Source organism: Heloderma suspectum, chromosome 2, assembly GCF_057233095.1.
Source record: "Heloderma suspectum isolate Gila_16-S chromosome 2, 16-S_ref, whole genome shotgun sequence".
Lineage (NCBI taxonomy): Eukaryota > Metazoa > Chordata > Lepidosauria > Squamata > Helodermatidae > Heloderma > Heloderma suspectum.
In genome coordinates, this window is record NC_139459.1 from 332,789,769 (window position 1) to 332,808,582 (window position 18,814).

General features: G+C 43.4%; 1 protein-coding gene across 2 annotated transcripts in view; it reads right to left on the reverse strand.

The window, feature by feature from the left end:
- The window catches only part of PTPRG (protein tyrosine phosphatase receptor type G), a 781,718-nt gene extending 763,210 nt beyond the window's left edge, over nucleotides 1–18,508 (reverse strand). For both annotated transcript variants that reach the window (XM_084840496.1, XM_084840495.1), the window contains exon 1: nucleotides 17,610–18,508. In XM_084840496.1, the coding sequence (XP_084696622.1) occupies nucleotides 17,610–17,694 (85 nt within the window). In that variant the 5' untranslated portion in view covers nucleotides 17,695–18,508. The remainder of the gene's footprint in view (nucleotides 1–17,609) is intronic.
- Nucleotides 18,509–18,814: the final 306 nt, after the last annotated feature.

Genomic DNA, 18,814 nt, shown 5'->3' on the forward strand with positions numbered 1-18,814 from the left:
CTTATAACCAAAATATTATAGGGGACACTGCACCAAGCCACTAACAATTGATTCCTAGTAATTGAGGAAGGGGGAAGTAATTCTTCCCTTTCACTTACATATTTGGTTCCTGAAATAATGAAAGAGTAGAGGGGGGGGGGTTAATTGAAGACCACACTCTTCCCCACATATCACTTGGCCACCCTCACAGCTACACTTGAGAAAAACAATATATTTGATATCACACACACACACAGCAAGCCACTTCATGCCTCAGACAGGCCTCTTTCTTTAAAAAAAAAGAAAAACAGCTAGAACCTTGCTTTCATCTGGGTAAAATAGACGTCATTTCAAAAATACTAAAACAAAAAAAAAGCTCTAACAAAAAGCTCAACAGTATGAGCAACTGTCAACAAAAAAACATGAGGTGTCAAACAGACCCAGGATGCCATTACTTCAGAGGCAACCTTGCAAAATGATAAGGAACCACCCAGAAAGAATGCTCTGTGTTGCACTATACAAAGGAAGACAGAGAAATAGTGTTTAATATTATATGGGAAGGATCCAACATGGTGCAGTCCCACTAGCGCTGTTGACTTTGAGCAAGCATAAACAAACACGCCTGCACAATGTAACTACAGCAATGGGGGAAAGCAGCAGAGTTGCAGCCAAAATTTGGTGAAACCACCAAATCACTGCTTTTTTGCGTTGTGCTAGCATTGGTTTATGCTAGCACAACCCCAATAGTGCTAGCACTGGGACAGTATTGGATATTAATACGCACACATATGCACATACATGTTAAAGCAAACTAGTTTAAAACAAGAGAGGCACTTTGAACTGGCTTCTAGTGATTTGAAGTGGATTGCCCCATCCTGTGATCGTGTGCAGTTTTATAGGTTTATACTCCCAACAGCCATCTAAACTCTTTCCCGATAGTCTAGATCTCCCCTCTTAGTCTTCAGACTTCCTCCTTCTAGTCATGTCCTCCTGGACTGCTGACTGATCTGCCTGCCCTTCCTATGACTACTTAAAGAAAGCCTTAAAGAGTCAGAAGGAATTTCAATGCCAACAAGTGACCTATGTAGTCGTATGCTATAGGCTTTCAAACTGTCGAAGAAGAGGTCAGCTGAACCACCTCGGACCCTTTCAACAGAAAGGGACAGACAGATAATTCTCACAGGACAGCAGCTTATAAAATCTATTATTTACTTATTATTAACATTCATATATCACCTTAGCAGATAAAAAGCCATCAAGGCAGTGTACAACTATTTAAAGCAATAAAGCCTTGCACAATAGAAACAAGAGCATTCAAAACAGTAAAAACATTAAAACGTTTTAAAAGGAAGCATGTTTGAGATGAACCAAGTATGACATTCAACAACAGCTCAGCTCCCCTGATGCTTATTTGGATGTCTGGGCTGCATGCCTAGCTGCCCACCTTAAACAAAGGCCAGCTTCACTATGTTTGTATTCTCCTCCTCACATCAAGCCCTTTTCCCTTGTTAGCTGTAGCCTGTTCCCCTTATACCTTTATTCTACTCTCTCTCTCTCCCCCCCCCCCTTGTTGGTATTCTTTAAAACAAAGCAAAAACTCAGTAAAGGTATGAAATGAAGAGCTTTCTGCAGCACTGCTAGAGATTAGATTTCCACTGCAGACAAATCTAAATTGCAGCGTTAGTCCCTCTAAGCTCAATCGGCCTTCGCTCCCAGTAAGTGTGCATAGGATCATGCGTAAGGAATATTTCAAGGCTAAGCTATGGACATTTCCTTCCATATAGGCAATAGAACAGCCTTCCCCAAGCTGGTGACCTCCAGTTGTTTTGGACTATAACTCCCAGCATTCCTGACCGTTGGCCATGCTGGCTGAGGCTGACGGGAGTTGAAGTCCAGAACATCTGGAGGGCACCAGGTTAGGAAATAGACTGTAATAGGCAGACTTACTTGGGACTTGTAAATTAAAACATGCTCATTTGACAGAAAACAAAGTCTTTCCACCCACACCCCAGACAACAGATGCACCAAAGAATAAAGATTATTTGTAAAACCTTTCAACCAAGGTTTTACAAAGATAACTGTGAATTTATTCACAGTAAACATAAGAGGAACACGTCTACTGTGCATTAACAATGTAGTAAAAAAACAATTTAAAGACAAATCAACAGTTCCTGAAAATGCTGTAACTGAGCCCATACACTTTAACATTTACTTAAATAGTTAAAGGATCAGAAAAGATGTTGCGCTGGAATACAAAACAGACATACATAAGCCATATAATCTGATGCAAGACCCTTGGGCACAGAAGAAAGGAAAAATAAACAACTAATTTTAGAATCCCGAGGAGTCCATTAGCTATTCTCACCAATTAGAATGTGATGCAAGACCTATCAACAGACAGGTTCAGGTTATCATTTTGAAAAGTGCATTTGGAATATTTAAGACCCACATTTCCCAGCAATGGGATTTTCCTTTTTCTTTTTATTAAGAACACACGCACAAAATATGGTCTTCACCATGCAAATGGATGCAGTTTGCAGAAAGAATGTGTAAATCATGACAAGAACTCTAGGCTGCAGGTCTTGTTTGCTTAGCTCTATACTTTTTCAGAGGATCTGAGAAGTGAGGCTCTTTTAATAAACAAATTTTATATCTCAAACTTTCCCTTCCCTAGAAGGGGTGCCTCCCCAAAATTGTTAACAACCAGTATAAAACAATAAGTAGCGGAATAATTACTATAAAAAACAGATGAACAAAACACACACACACACACAGATTATCCATGTGTACCCTATGGGGCACAATAACACAGTCTTCAATTACTGTCATAGGAATGTTTAGGAGCCTGGAAAAACATGGGAAGTTGTTGTTCATCCTCCTGGACAAGCCAGGGTTGGATGGGAAGTTCCCATGTGATTGGCCCTAGCTCAGGGTTTCCAAACGTTGCCATGGCAGCGTGGAGTCACACCAAAGTGGTTCCTACCTACACTGTTGGAACAATGACTGCCTCTTCTTCTGTGGCTTGGATATAACCTAGGCATCTGCTTGCACAAATGGAAGCACATCTTGCACGTGCATGTGTGTGTTGGTTTTCCACCCTTCTTGCAGGCCCAAACACCACATCGTGCATCTCTTTGGAGGGCCCCAAACTTAACAAACAGCGTTTTACAGGGGCATAAAGGGTTATGGTCAGAGATGAGCAAACAGATCTTTCAATCCAAGGCAGTGTTTTTTGCTCACAATCTTTCTAAATCATCCATACTCCATACAGTGTTTTCTCAAAAATCAATACTTATTTAAGGAAGGGAAAAACACAAAAATTAAGTTTCCTTATTAAATAAAACCAGTCCTTTCCCTGAAAGATTAAGATTTCAAAATGTCCCAGGGCAATAATCCAGAAGTTAAGTAAGTGCTATTATGTGCAGCCACACTACAGACTCCTGTTTTGATCAGAGGCAAGAGGAATTGTATCAGCATTTCTTCCTCTCCAAAAGTACGGAGGAAGGGAGGGATTTGTACAAATGTCTATGTTGCCTGCAAGAAAGGATAAGCCAGTTGATTCTGCTCTCCAAGAGGAAAGCTGTCAGAAGAAGGGCTTTGAAGAGCATTCTATCAAGAAGACTGACATGTTCTTCATGAGAAAAGGATAACCAAATCAAGACCAAAACAAAAAACAAAAACCACCCACAGCTGCCACATGACAATATCCAGGTTTTGCTCTTAAATACTGGTGTAGTTCATCTTGGCTCAAGACCACCATTTCGTATCTGCATGCACACAGAAGGAATTTTGCAAAGCAGTTTTGCTAGGCTAAATATGAAAGGTCTCCAACCACCACAGAATTCCTATATGTAACTTTTCTGCATTATGAATGAAAAGCCCCCTTAAAAAGGGGCCACAGTCAAATACAGACACTGCTTTCTCTCTCTCCCTCCCTCCCTCGCCAGCATTTACTGCCACATGTACTCAAAAAAGAATTGAAGCACCTGCCAGAATTGAGATGTCAGGGCTGATGGCAGGCACATGTTGCAGCCAATTTCCTAATTCTATGAAAAGGTCTATCATTTCAATTACTTGATGCTTAAGAATTCAGATACTCCAATTACTAAGCATGCTGTGTGGTTATGTATACTCCAATATGTAGATTCTGCCTCAAGACTACTGTTTTATTTGAAAGCCAGCTTATTCAAATAGCTCCAAGGCCATTCCATTCATTACAGGTGCTGAATAATTCAGTGGATTTTACAGTTACAGCACTTGGGTGCCACCCTACCGTACACCTCTCTTTCCCTGCGTGTTCTTCTGTACCAGGAGTGCACAAACCTTTTGGTCCGAAGGGCCACATACAATGCTGGTTCAGGGGTCGGAGGCTGCATGAGTATGCACATACATAAACATACTGTATGAGGTTCTCTGGGGAAGGAAGTGGAAATTACAGGCAGCAGGTAATTCAGTGGCAGTGGAGTTGGGGGGTGAGGGGATCCTTGGGGGCTGCTGTGAAGGCCTTGGGAAACTATAGGTTGTGCACACCAGTTCTATACCTTAGGTCTTGTTGCACCATTTAAGCAGGCATGTTATACCTCTGTGCCAGCCCATTAGAGAAGGGCCGTCCAAACTTCCAGGGCTTATATAGAATGTAACATATTGGTTGTCTCAGATCTACTGGATTGGCTGATTGATTGATTAATTACATTTCTATACCGCCCAATCGCCAAAGCTCTATGGGTGGTTCACAACAATTAAAGCCACTAACTACATTGTAAAATACAATCTAAAATGTAAAAGTTTAAAACTACAGTATAAAAGTACAACCTAAAATAAAACCTAGCAGCAATGCAGAACTTTAAAATACAATAACAGATTTAAAACAATGGCGCTAAAAGACTAAAATGCTTGGTTAAATAAAAAGGTCTTCACCTGGCGCCGGAATGTAGGTACCAGGTGAGCCTCTCTGGGAAGGCACCTGGCACCCACAACCAGGGTGCCACAGCAGAAACAGCTCTCTTCTTGGTAGCCACCTGCCCCACTTTGTTTGGCAGGGGCTCCTGGAGAAGGACTGCTGAAGATTATCTTAGGCCTGGGCAGGTACATATGGGAGGAGCCAGTCCTTCAGATAACCTAGCCGCAAGCTGTTTAGGGCTTTGAATGTTAATACCAGCACTTTGAAACAGGCCCAGAAATGGACTGGCAGCCAGTGCAGTTGGAAAAGTACTGGCATAATATGATCACCCTGGCCAGTTCCCGTTAACAATTATTCTCATCCCACTTACATTCAGAGCATACACTTGAAAGGAGCATCGGCCATATTACCACTCAGCTAACTTCGTTTTAAGCAGGACTATCAGCAGATTAAAAGAATCTTAAGGTGCAATCCTATGGATGTTTAGACAGAAAAAAGTCCTACAATTTCCAGCACTCCCCCATTTATAAAAATGGATGGAATTGTGCCTTTAGTTGAATAACTGTATGAGCTTTAAATCTGTATGTGAGTAAAACGTATGAAGAGGGAGGGAACCAAACACACACACACATTGTTTTAATGTATTTGCTCTTATGTTATAATTATAATTTTGCATTTTATATTGAATTTAATTTTTGTTAGCTTCCTTAAGCACTATATGGGGTAGAAAGGCAGGATATAAATTCAATAAACAAACATATTATTTTATTTTAAAAATCAAGAATCAAAATCTGCCCAATTATTTGAGAGTATCTTTCCAAAACCAAAGGGACTTTTAAGGCACAATCCTATGGTCCCGGAAGAGCATTCCAGGGAACATAGGATTTTTCAGAATCCCACTCCCAAAGCTGTAGACAGTGTTATGACCTTTGGAGAGGACCCTGATCCCTGCTCCGCCTCTTTGCAGCTGCCATGGAAAAAACTGTGGTGGCTGCTTCCGGAGGTTGCAAATGTGACTTTAGGGAGAGGAAAAGGGGGCGTTCTGGTGGGCAGGAAGAAGAGGGAGAGGCCAGGATACACCCTATCCTACAGCCAGCATGACTCAGCGGCTCATCTAGTGGGGAAAAATTAAAAGGAGGATAGAGAAGTGAAAATCATGTCCGTCGCTCCTGGTAGCGACACAGCAAGGCATAGGAATCTCAGCAGCCTCCGAGGTCAAAGGCTTTTGTCTTTAACTGATTGATTGATTGATTGATTGATTGCATTTATATCCCACCGTTTTTTCTCTTGCAAGGAACCCAAGGTTCTCCTTCTCCTCTCCATTTTATCCTCACAACAACAACCCTGTGAGGTAGATTGGGCTGAGTCTGTGACTGGCCCAAAGTCACCCAGTGAGCTTCCATGGCTGACTAGGGACTAGAACCCGGATCTCCCGGCTCCCAGTCCAACACTCTAGCCACTACACCACACTGGCTCGCCACTGGCTAATCTAACCCAGCCTACCCTAACCTGGTGCTATCCAGATGTGTTATGATGAGAACATAACTCTCATCATGTGGATTCACAAAACATGGAGGATTATAGAAAATTATTACAAATCATGTCTATCAACAGTATTACAGACCTGATAGACTAAGTAAAATGTACAATTCTGTTTCCCTGGAAGTGTTGGTGCTGTGTCTGCTGTGGCAGACTTCAGTCACATATGGTAGGTATGGCGTAGCATTAGGCCTTTTTGGAAGGAAATGGAGAGAAAAAATCATCTTGTGTCCAAGAATGTCATTCTTTAATGATATGGAAGGTCAAGATGAATGGGTAAATGTTAACTAACTTGGTGATTAACACTGGATCAATCCTCAGCAGCAACCCCCCCAGCCCCCCCCCCCGAAAACATATAAAGTTCCATTAGTAGTAAAATGCTGTCAAAACAGTTGGCTGATAATGGTTCCGAACAAAATTTCGGCATCAATTCACGCATCAGGAATTACAGCACTACTCTGTCTTTTCAGAAAAAGTGATCTATATTCATTAAGTATCGAAAGGCAAATTTTCCTCACGATAATGTTGCAAAAGCTTGCTTTTGAACATTATGAGAAACATACGTTATTGATAACTGCTGCTCAGAAAAACTCTGAAGGGAAAAGATGAGAGGTAAGGGCTTTTTAATATATTATATATTGTACTGTATGTTATATATTCTAAGATTTACAACAGCAGCAGCAGCAAGTAAAAAAAGTCAAGACTTGCCGTTTAAAAGCCCCATATAATTAAGCCTTGCAAAAAAAATAAATAAAAAAAATTGGAAGCAGGAATACATAATCATAAAGAATCACAGCTTGGTGTGAACATCGCAGCAATTAATAATATATTTCTCAGTAATAAAGTGAAAACTGTAGTAACTTAAAAGCAAACAGAAATTAGACTCACTCATAATTCCTCCCATTATAGGCTTCAGCATATTAGAGACAAATTTTTATTGCTATACCCTTAGGCTCAGAAACGTCCACATGGCCCAAACCAACAACAACTGCACATCAGATCACAAGAGAAGGTATCATAATGTGGAATCCAAAACATGAAGCATAGTCTTGACCATCTCAGGGGATTTTTTTTTTGCACATATAGGTTGCACAGAATACACACACACACGTTTACACACAGGGACAGGTTCAAGTGAAATTTACAGGGTAGAAATTTCTAGACAAGGTCACAGATGCCAGATGATAACTGTTCCAAGTAAATGCCCACAGTCCAGTGGAGAAAAGAAGGGCTGGTTCACACATTACTCGGAGGAAAACCCTAGGTCTACAACTGAGTATAGTCAACAACAACTGCAGCCAGTTATACCTTCATGACGTGTACCTGTACAATATACATATTTGCAGACCCTTGTTTGCCAAATTTGCATGCTTGACATTTTTATATGTATATCTGAAACATTTTATTGTGTGAAGTGGCCCCACACACACATGACTTTTGGGGCCTGTTCTCATGATCACAGCAGGGCAAATAAGACACGGTGGCTTATTTCCCCCACCATGCGTGCTGGTTGCGTGCTAGAGTGATTAGCATTATTAACCTTGGCAGCATGGCCTCCCATGTCATGTGAACCTGGCTAGGGTGGGTTGTTGCCATACTTAACGAGTCACCCCAGAACTCCTACAACAGCCCAAGGGGTCTGGGTGGCTTGTTAACCATGGCAACAAGCTATCCTGGCTGGGTTTGCCACAAGAAGCCATGCTGCCAACAGTAGTGACACTAATCACCCCAGCACACGCAGAACGGTTAACAAGCCATGGTGGCTTATTAACCACCCTGCGATCATGCGAACCAGGTCATGCTCTCTTGTTGTAGTTTAGGAGCCTTTTTCCAGATTTCTAAAGCACTCTTTGTACTCAGCGGTGCCTTAGGGACTGGAAATGTACTGTTCAATTAATAAGCGGAAGAATCAACCAAGCATGTTTCCCTCTCTTTAAAGGCTTATTTCCCCCACCACCAACCCCGGCCAAGTTCCAGCTCTTTACAAAAAAACCAAACCAAAACAATTAAAAACACACACACACACACACACACACACAGATACACAGACTGGGTTTACGCAACATGATAACCCACACTCAAGGGTCAACCACAAACAACCCACAGTTCACAACTCAACAATAAACCATTGGTTCTCTTCATGGGTTTGTGGTTAACAAACTATAGTTTGTTAGCATGGCTGGGTTCAGACAACACAATAACCCATGTTTCAACAACAACCCACAGTTCAACGACAACCCACACTCAACTCATACTTAAACCCTGAGTGTGAGTTATTGTGTTGTGTGAACCCAGCCACAATGTAATGAATCTTGCAAAGTTTAAATACATCTATACTAGTCTTCCAGATTTCAAGCACAGAATTTTCTCTTTGGACGCAGAATTCAAGAAATCCGCCCTCAAAGAGCTGGTGTACTGCGGTGGCTAAGAGACTGACCTTCAAATCAGGAAGTCACAAGAGTTCCTGATTCTCACCTCTGCCATGACCCCACTAGTTGCTCTTAGGCAAGTCCTTCTCTTGGCTTCTGCAATATGGGGGATAATACTGCTGACTTGCCTTACAGAGTTGTAAGGATTACAACTAGATAATCCATGTGAAACAGTTTGAACACTTGAATACACTATAGTATGTTAAGTATTATCACTGGTAAAGCTTCTGGATGTTTCACAGTGGATGCTTTTGGGGCAACAACAAAGACAACCTCCACATTAGTATCAACCCCGGAATGCAAGTCAAATTCCTGGGTGCCACTATCAGACTACTAGTTTTGTTAAAATTAATTCTATTAACCAGCCAAACAAAAATACCATCCGTACACATACACACATTTCAAGAACCACAATAAGATAACATTTAATAATTAAATGTTCTCATACTAGTTATCTTATTTTGGTTTTTTGAAACTTGTGGTTCTGTATCATGTATATGTGTACATAATTAATTAAATTAAGCCCTGAAGCCTTCCTCCTTACTGCCCAGTTTTCTAAGAGTCTTCAGACCGGGAGCTACTGGGAAGGAAGCTCTATAAAGCTGGTGCCACAATAGAGAAGGCCTGATCTAGTCTCCCACAAAGATGCCTTGGCCAAGCCATCTCCAGTTGATCTCAATCAGGATTAAAAACATAAGAAGAGTTGTGCTGGATCAGATCGAAGGCCTATCTAGTCTAGCAACCTGTTTCCCACAGTGGCTAACCAGATGCCTATGGAAAGCCCAAACACAAGACACAAGGGTAATAGCCCTCTGTCACTACTGTTCCCAAGCAACTGGTGTACATAGGCATACTGCTACTGATCTTGGAGGTACCATATAGCCATCATGTCTAGTAGCCATAGATAGCCTTACCCTCCATTAACTTGACTGATCTCCTTTTTAAAGCTGTCTAGGTTGGTGGTCATCACCACATTTTGAGGAAGCAAAATGATTTAGACACTGCTAGGCACATTGGTGGCCAAATGCCTGGAATTTTGTTATCTATATTTATGTGTATTTTAACTAGATGGTTCCGACTAGCACTTTGCAGCTCTTTTAAGCATATCCATAGAACACTTAAAATCAGGGCTAACATGATTTCCAGAAGCCATCAGCAGGCTAAGTGGGACTCTGATCACAACATGTGGAGTCTTAGAGTGTTTTTCATAACTGAATACAAAGAACAAGACTACAAGTTGTGTGATTTAAAAAGAAATCCAAAGCTCTGATTAAAAATGCATATGGAAATATAAAAATCCCAATTCCTACTGACAGAACCTCAGCACTCCAAACATCTGACAATTTGCAAGCATTTCTGAAGCTTTGCAGACAATGCACAACATCCTCACTGATGCTAATTTCTTTCTTCCCAAGCAACTTCACAACTTTTTCAGTATTTTATTTGTTCCAGTCAAAATATCACATCAGGAGTCACAGCAAAAGGTGACGCTCTTTCAATATGAAGTCTCTGTGCTAGATTACTTATGCAAATGCATCACTATAAAACTCTCATTTTCCCAATCAGCTAGAAAGCTTCATTCAGTTTTTTTTAATCTAGCAAAAAGACAGAAGGGCAATAGGAAAGAGCACTAAGCAAGAACATGGGCGAAGAACTGATCCTACAAATACTCTGATCCTAAAGTAAATATAACTTTCTTCCACATAAGCAGCTCTGTAAATGTAAGGCACATAACATGGGAACTCTAACCCCAGTATTCAGTTGCTTTATTTTTCTCTGGCAGTATTTTCATTCCATCTTTGGATGTGCTGAAATTCTCTTTTTCCTCTCTTCCTCCAAACAGCCTCACTGCATTTGTTAAGATGCACAGCTTCCAAGACTGCTTGAAGGTTTCAAAAGCTACATCCTGGCATCATTAACTGTAAAACCAGCTTCTATAAGTCTGCTAGTGGATATCAAAACTCTCCTCTCAGCTTTCCTTCTGAAGCCTGCTAGCCAGCTCATCTACCACTGCCTGGGAAAGAGAAGAGAGACATTTGACATTCTTAATCTACAAGGACTTCATTAGACACTTCCAGAAATATCAAGTCTGTGAAGGGGGGAGCAGGGGAGGCATTCAAGAGTAAAGCCATCATTAAAATGTAAGATGTGTCACCTCCATGAAGCTATAGAACTGACACAAGTCTTGGAGGGCCCTCTCCTGTACATACCTTACTCCCTGAAAGACAACAGCAAGCCACACATGCACACAAACACCCTTGCAGTAGAAAAACCTAAATAAATCCAATTTCCAAACACTATTAAAATGAGAACATCTGTAATATTCAAGGAAGTTTCTACTGAAAAACATGAACATCAAAATATAAAACGGGGCCTTTAAAAGCTTACTGATGCACTGACAAAGTTAAACCACATAATAACACTATACTAAAAGTTTATAAGATGGTATATAGTGCTGGCAATAAATATTATTTTATACATACTCACAGGTCATAATCTACCACAAAATTAGATGTACTTAAAGCTTATTGATTTCAATGGGCTTAAGCACATGGATTTTGGCCTGTATATACAGCTGAAGAGAAAACAGACTTTTTCAGAAATAGGTCCAAATTAGGCACATTTTGGTCATTACCTCTTATGAATGCTATCCTATTCAGCACACTGCTCTTAGGTCCCACTGATGTCAGGGGGATTCAAGCACACTTAACCATGCACTGTGCCTAATTATTTTCAAGACTCCAGTTATTCCAGTTCCATTGGAATGTTGTGACTTACCAAGTGCTCTGGATAAAGAATGCAATATTTACTTACTTACTTACAGCATTTATACCCTGCCCTTGAGACAAAAAGGCTTCTAGAGTGATTTACAATGATAAGTAGCATGACAGTCCCTGACCTCAGGCTTACAAACTTTGCCATTTCTAGTCATGTACTGGTAAATACCATTGTTGCATCCAGTTGCTTTCTAGATGAGAAAGTAAATGTCATCTATGGGTGCATCTACTCAGGGATAGAGAACACTTATGCTACAATCCAAACCACAGATCTCCTTCCAAGTAAGCACGCATAGGATCATACTGTGAAATGCACAACATCAAGGAAAGTCACCAAAGGATGAATGGCTCACTTTTCATGATATATGGCTACTATTCCTTGATGCTCAAGAGCAAAAACATCTGCCAAACAGTTTAAAATATTTAATACATGGATTATATTGACCTGGTTCACAGTGTGCTTGTGCAGCCTGCTTGATCACCCCTTCTGCAAGTGGGAGCAGGTAAACAAACCATGGACCTTTGATCTGTGGTTTGTTTAGTATGATGTATGGACCTGGACTTCTGGCTTGTTTCCTCCAACAAGCCAGAGAGTGATCAGACAGTGTTTATAAGCATGCGGCTCATAACCAATAAGCCAGGGTTACAGAGGAACCCTGGCTTATTGTGACATGTGAACTCTCCCATTTATTATTTACCTAATTACCATTTATCCCTTTTATTCATTTCCTTTTTATTATTTAAGTAGGGAATATACATCAATGATGTAATGAAAAAAACATTCTGCCAGCACAATAAATTTACAGTGTAATCTTAAACAGGATTACTCAAAAGTAAGGCCCTCTTTCAATGGGACTTACTCCCTTGTAAGTGGTCATAGCATTGCAGCCTTAGATGCCCAAATGGTGAAGAGTCCTTCACCATATTTCAGCCTTGCAATTAAGGTACTAGCCTACTTTTTAAAATTAGCCTGCATGCCCAAACAGAAGAAGGGGTGGGGTGGGGGGAGAGAGAGAGAGATGCTTTGCAAAGCTTTTCCTATGTAGTTGTCTGGTGCCAATTCTTACTCACCACAAGTAATCAGGCCATTCGTTGTTTACAAGGCTGACATATTTCCTGCCCCACAAATAGTTCCAGGATCTCTGCAATCATTCCCACCCATGCAGGTTGCATCTAAGTTTTCCACAGCTCTGTCATTTACCTTAGCATGTATTTGTAAAGCCTGTTAACGTCAGTGGTACTTGGAACCATTTCTCTGGCTGAGTCAGTGCAGGGATTTTGTAGCCTATGTACATTTGCCTAGTAGGGGAATCATCTAGCTTCCTTCCTACCACTAACAAAAACTGAAGGCTTTAAATGCCAGAGTAAAGATGCCATAGGAGTCATAGCGTAACCATTTCAGGACAGTGTATGGGTACGCTATTTTAGAGCTCACATGGGCTTGGCTAAGAGCAAGAATAATCATTTCCCTCTGTGATTTGGTCTGATTTGCTAAACATATAAGCTACCTGCTTTCGTGATGTGGAGTTACTGGAAGAGACACCTGGCCAATAGCAAGGATCCCCCACCAGTTGCTCCTTTGAAACTTGACACTGTCAGCATCCATCATCCTGCTTTATTTGTTCTGCACAAGATGACGCCTCCGGTGCTCCTGCCCCTAGCATCCCTCTCACACAAGGCCTCAACAGATACGGTTGCAGGAGTCCACAACTTTTGGCTGGCTTTGGTAGCCCACCCATATGGCTGTCATGATGCTGTCCTTCCACCAATGTTATCGGAGAGATGAGTATCTTCATCTCCAACATCACACTGAACTTCAGAGGTGTTCCGGTCTCTGAGCACAGCATGACTGTGATTTAGCTCCAGGCGAAATCACATTTTCTGGATGGGTACAGGGATGTTCACCATGACAAGTTTGGTGAGCAAGATTATTGATGGATTGATTTGACTTGAACCCTGCCTTTCTACCATGAAAACGGCACTCAAGGTGGTTTACAATTACAAGTTTGTAGATCCCTAGATGGTATGCAGAGAATCCTTACTTGTCTTAACATTCTAACCCAGCCTCTCTCAACCTGGTGCCTGCCAGATGTGTTGAGGCTACAAATCCCAGCATCCCCCAGCCAGCTATACTGGCTGGGGGATTCTGGGAATTGTAGTCCAACACATCTGGAAAGCACTAGGCTGGAGGAGGCTGTTCTAACCCATTTGACCTACAGCATGCGATCTCTGAATCTAAAGAAAATGAGCAAAGCACTAATGCACACCACACAGATACAACAAATATATGAAGATGCCTTACACAGACAGCATCAGACTAATAATCCAAGTAGCCCAGTGCTGCATAACTCAACTTGCAGCAATTCCCCAGGTGAAGGCCTCAGACATAGATCTTTCCCACACCTGCATTTGGAGATCTTTTCAACTGGCAATGCAAAGAACTGAATCTGGGACCGTCTGGCTGCAAAGTATGTGTTCTATACTGAGCAACCACTCTTCTCGGAGTCGATGCCCATACAAATGCGTCATAAGATGATGTTTGCCTTTGAACAAAGGTGTACCAATATCCTCTATCAGATACCTCACTTAAAATTGATCTCTTCTTTACCCGTTATTGCCATTAAGTGCCATTTAACTGTACAGCTTATAAGCCAGACCTTGCACATAAAATGCGAGTAGAACAGATCTGTAGAGATCTGTAATGCACAAAGTGTCACCTAGTTCAGATCCCGCTGAAATAAATTCACAACTCTTACAATAGTGTCGTATTAAACTTACATCAGTGCTTGTTTTCTTGAAGCACTCCCACAGCCTGCCTCCTAGATGTAATTACTGTACAATATATATCAGAATCAGAAAGAAAAGGCTTCACCTGGAAGGATGAAATCAAGAAGAAATCAATACAAAGAAGATGTTTCTTCTCAAGAGCTGCAGAATTTCAAACAGAGAGAAGTTTTGTACCCACTTCCTTCCCCTTTTCTGTCTCTCCCTCTCTCTCTCTCCTCCCCACACCCCCAATTTTGAACTGAAATCTCTGCTGTGTTTGAAAGACCTCCTAGAAGAAGAGGTAGTTCAGATATGACTGAACTGTTTGTAGAGACATCTGGTTTTGGTCTTTTTACAGTGCAATCCTGTGCATGTTTGCTTGGAAACAAGTCCCATTGTATTCAATAGGGCTTACTTTCTGATGAGTGTCTGCATAGGACTGCAGCCTTTGTTTTTTTAAAAAAATCTCTCTTCCCCACCCCTTAAACTTTTATTTGAACCTATTAAATGATCCGAAATAAAAAATGGCCTCAAAAAGGTCAATGTCACAAAACTTTCTGCTTTTAATCATAGCTATAAAGAGGCACTAATAAAAAAAATATTAAAAGCCTAATAAAACAAACTGCAGCAAGGAGAAGTAGTCGCATATGAAGGTGGCAACAGAAAAAGATGCCCATGGGGGTGGTGGGGAGGTGAAGATGCTTAGTAACATTCTAAACCTAGCAGAATTTGTACTTAAAAAAAAAATATAGAGAGAGAGCACCTCAGGTAGGTCCCCTGTTGTCTTGGTATGAAGGACCCTGCCTATCTGAAACACACTTAGCCTGCACTCCTATACATATTTGCCTGGAAGTAATTCCTGTTGTACTCACTTCTGAGTAGACATGTATAGGGAATGCGCTGTTAGAGAACAAGTTGAACAGGTTAGCTTTTAAGCATTTAGAAACATATATCCTGGAAGTAGAAATTAGATGCTGTGTATAACAGGCAGATTTTTTCCTCCAAGCACATTTGCCAGATAGCCATCTCACACTTCAAAAAATAAAAATAAAATGGGTGGGGATCAAGACTGGAAACAAATAATTGTCTACAAAACTGCACTGTGGGCATGATCGCCACTTTGTTAGTAATATGTGGGTGAGCTGCAGACATTCATCTTTCCAGCTGTGGTGTGTGATACTGTGCTGCAATTAAAAACAAAAGAAAAAAGCAGATGATAACATCATGCTTTCTATAAAACAGGATTGGGTTAATGCTAAATTTAAGAACAGCTCTTATCAGAAGATCTGTGCGCATACGTTGGGGGACTTTGGGGATATATGTTGAACACAATCCAGAAGAGACAGAAGTTCAGCAGTGCCTCTACTGGTCCATCTATGTACTGTACAGAGGGGAAGGCGGGGAAGACACACGCACGCACACACACACACACACACACACACACACACTGCTCCAAGGTTCACTGACATTTTTAACTTTTCTGAGCCCCAGGCTCAGCTTATAAAAGGGGGAAGTGACAGCAACTTTGCTGTGTTCTCCAACTCCTGGAAAAATCTTGCCTTCAGCCAATGCTTCCACCATGCCTAAGAAGGATGCAAGCAAAGACAATCCCCGCCGCCGCCGCCTCCACGGATTAACACCACAATTCATGAAGCAGGAGACTGAAGCAAACGCCCAGCAGCCTGCGATCATTTGGGCTTTACTCAGTCCTCCAGAACTGCCAAGAAAGGAGAGGCTGGGGCAAGGCTTTAGGCCAGCCGTCTTTATCATGGAAGACTGCAGAATCCCCACTTCTCCTCCAGCTCCTGAAGCAGGATCCAACCTTCCTCCAACCCTAACCCATATGGTTTCCCCCACCCTATCAAGGTCAATGCTGTGACACCCCCCAAGCTTATCAGAGTAGAGGTGTACAGAACTGCTGCAGGTGGAAGACAGAAGTCAGGAAGGTGGGATTTTTCTTGTTAAGGTCCAGTTATTACCAGAGCAGACATTACTATCAAAGGATGCGATGGGTGGTGGGCGTTCTTATTCCTCACCCAGGTGGCTTGGCTGGAGTGCACTACCTGTGCACACACAGCCCTTGGCATGGAGTAGGGAGGTCCACACCCCCACACCCCCGCCACACACACACTGCTGGCATTTATACCCTGCGAAGCCCAAGCTGCCTAGGGAAGCACTGCACCAAATCCGAGATTCCAGCAGGGCGAGAAAAAGACTAGGAAAAAAAGAGGGAAGGAGTGTGTGTGCGTGTGCATACATGCATGCGTGGAGGGGGGATTCCTAATCACTTCCCCCAGAACAAACAAAAAATTCAAAAAATAGCACCACAGTAAAAGAACGAGAGGAAGCGTAAGCCATACATTAGGTAGTTTCTCTGACTGTACTCCCAATCCTGATATTCTCCAAACAGGAACCAGGCTTGGGGCGGGGGGGGGGGGGAGAGATTACATGTGGCTGCTAAAAGGGAAAAGATAAGGTGAGGGGATGGGTTGGGTTGGAGCACCAGGTATTAAAGTGGTAGTCCTAACAGATGTGTGTATACACACATACACAAGGTTGAGGAAGGGAGAACCACAGCCAGCGGGCACAATCACACACACTCACTCACAGAGGCAGAGATGGATAGGATCACGCTACTACACACTTAGCACAGCAGGAGGGATGCCCGAGTCTCTCCCACTGCTTGCCACAGATGAAGAGCTGGAGCAGGCAAAGAACCAGGAGAGGAAGGGCGGGGGGACAAGACGGAGAAGGCGATGAGATCCAGCGAGCACAAGTTGTGCTAATGGTCTGGAGGCAACCAGGCTCTGCCGTTCTTTCCTCCTTCCCCAGAAACTCCTGAGCCTAACAGGGGCACCGTACCGCTCCCCCCCCCCGAACTTAGAAGTCCCCTTTATCCTCCTCTCCAAAGCGAAGTCTCGAGACAAAAAGCGATTTCTCAGCAAGCGGCACGAGCTGCCTGCCATGCCACACACGCCTTCCTTGGGGAGGGAGGATCGGGTAAAAAAAATAAAAACAAAATTACAGACCACGCTCCCGTCCTCCCCCCACCCCCGTCCATACACACCCCGGCCACAAATGAGGGCGACTGTAGGGAGGTGTGAAGCGAAGGGAGACAGACTTGTATACACACACAGAGAAAGAGAGGGTTGGGGGAAGCGCGCTCTGGGGGCCCCTTCTCCAAGCTTCAATCCATCCCATATTAAGATTTCCACTCACCGGGGAAACACACCACGTAATGGAGCACGGAGATGGTGATTTTCAAGAAAAAGATCCAGCAGCACGGTTGCAGTAGCCTCCGCATGTCCGAAGCCGCACATCGAAAAAAGCAGAGGGGGGCTCTCTTTAAGTAGATTTAAAAATAAGAATAAGGCGAATAATGAAAGGATGAGGATTCCACAGACACACACACACACAGAGAGAGGGGGGGAGAGAGAGAAACTTGTTGGAAATTATAGAACTTGCACAGTTTCTGCCCTTTAGTTGGAAACAAAGGGAGGGGAATTATTAAAAAAAAAAGAGGAGGAGGAGGGAAATGGCAATGACTGCCCCCTCCCGCGCACGATTAAAAATAAAAATAAATCGCCGCGCGCGCAGCTGTCCTCTCTCTCTCCCCGCTGGAGTGGGACGCCAGATTCTCTGCGTGTGCGCAAAAGATAAGGAGTCCCAGAGTTCAGCAGAAGGACCGCGCCAGGCCTCGGGAGCAAACGCGCGCGGGGGGGGGGGGACACTTGGGAGCCGGGAGCTCACAACTTCACTCGAGCCCGCAAAAGCAGGAGCAGCAGCGCCGGGCCGCCGGCGCCGGGGATCGGTGGATGAAGAGCGCCTCGGCTAGGCTGGGACTCTTCATGCGGGCAGCTCCTTCGAAGGCCAAAGGGAAAAAGGCATTCTTGCAAGCGGCGGCGGCGGCGGCGGCGGCGGCGGCAACGGAATCCTCCCCCCAGCCCGAGCGATCGAGGAGGGCTTTCGGCGGCGAAGAGTCGTCAGGCTGCCCGAAGCAGCTCTCAGTCCATCCCGCTGCTGGAAGTTGGGGCGCCGGAGAAAGCTGGCGAGGAACAGTCACGCAGGAGCTGCTGGAAGGCTTCCATTCTTCCATACAGGAAGTAACATGTGAGCCTGGATCCTGGCTGAGACTTTAAAGCGGCGAGGGAGAGGGAGCGGAAGGGAGAGAGGGAGAGGAGCGGAGAGGAGAGAAGGCGGGGGCGCGCCGGGGGGAAAGGGGGGGGTCTGGCTTTGCGCGCACTCGAGGCTCTTAAAGCGGCAGCGCACGCTCTGGGTGCACCCCTCGCTCGCATCCAGTTGTGCTGGCAAGCCAGCAGAGGTGGTGTTGGCGAGGCTGCTTTGCACGATCTCTACAAGAAGATATGCGTATACAGAGACGGCTATTCCGCTTCACGCACGCATCGCTGCTGTAACCCACCCCC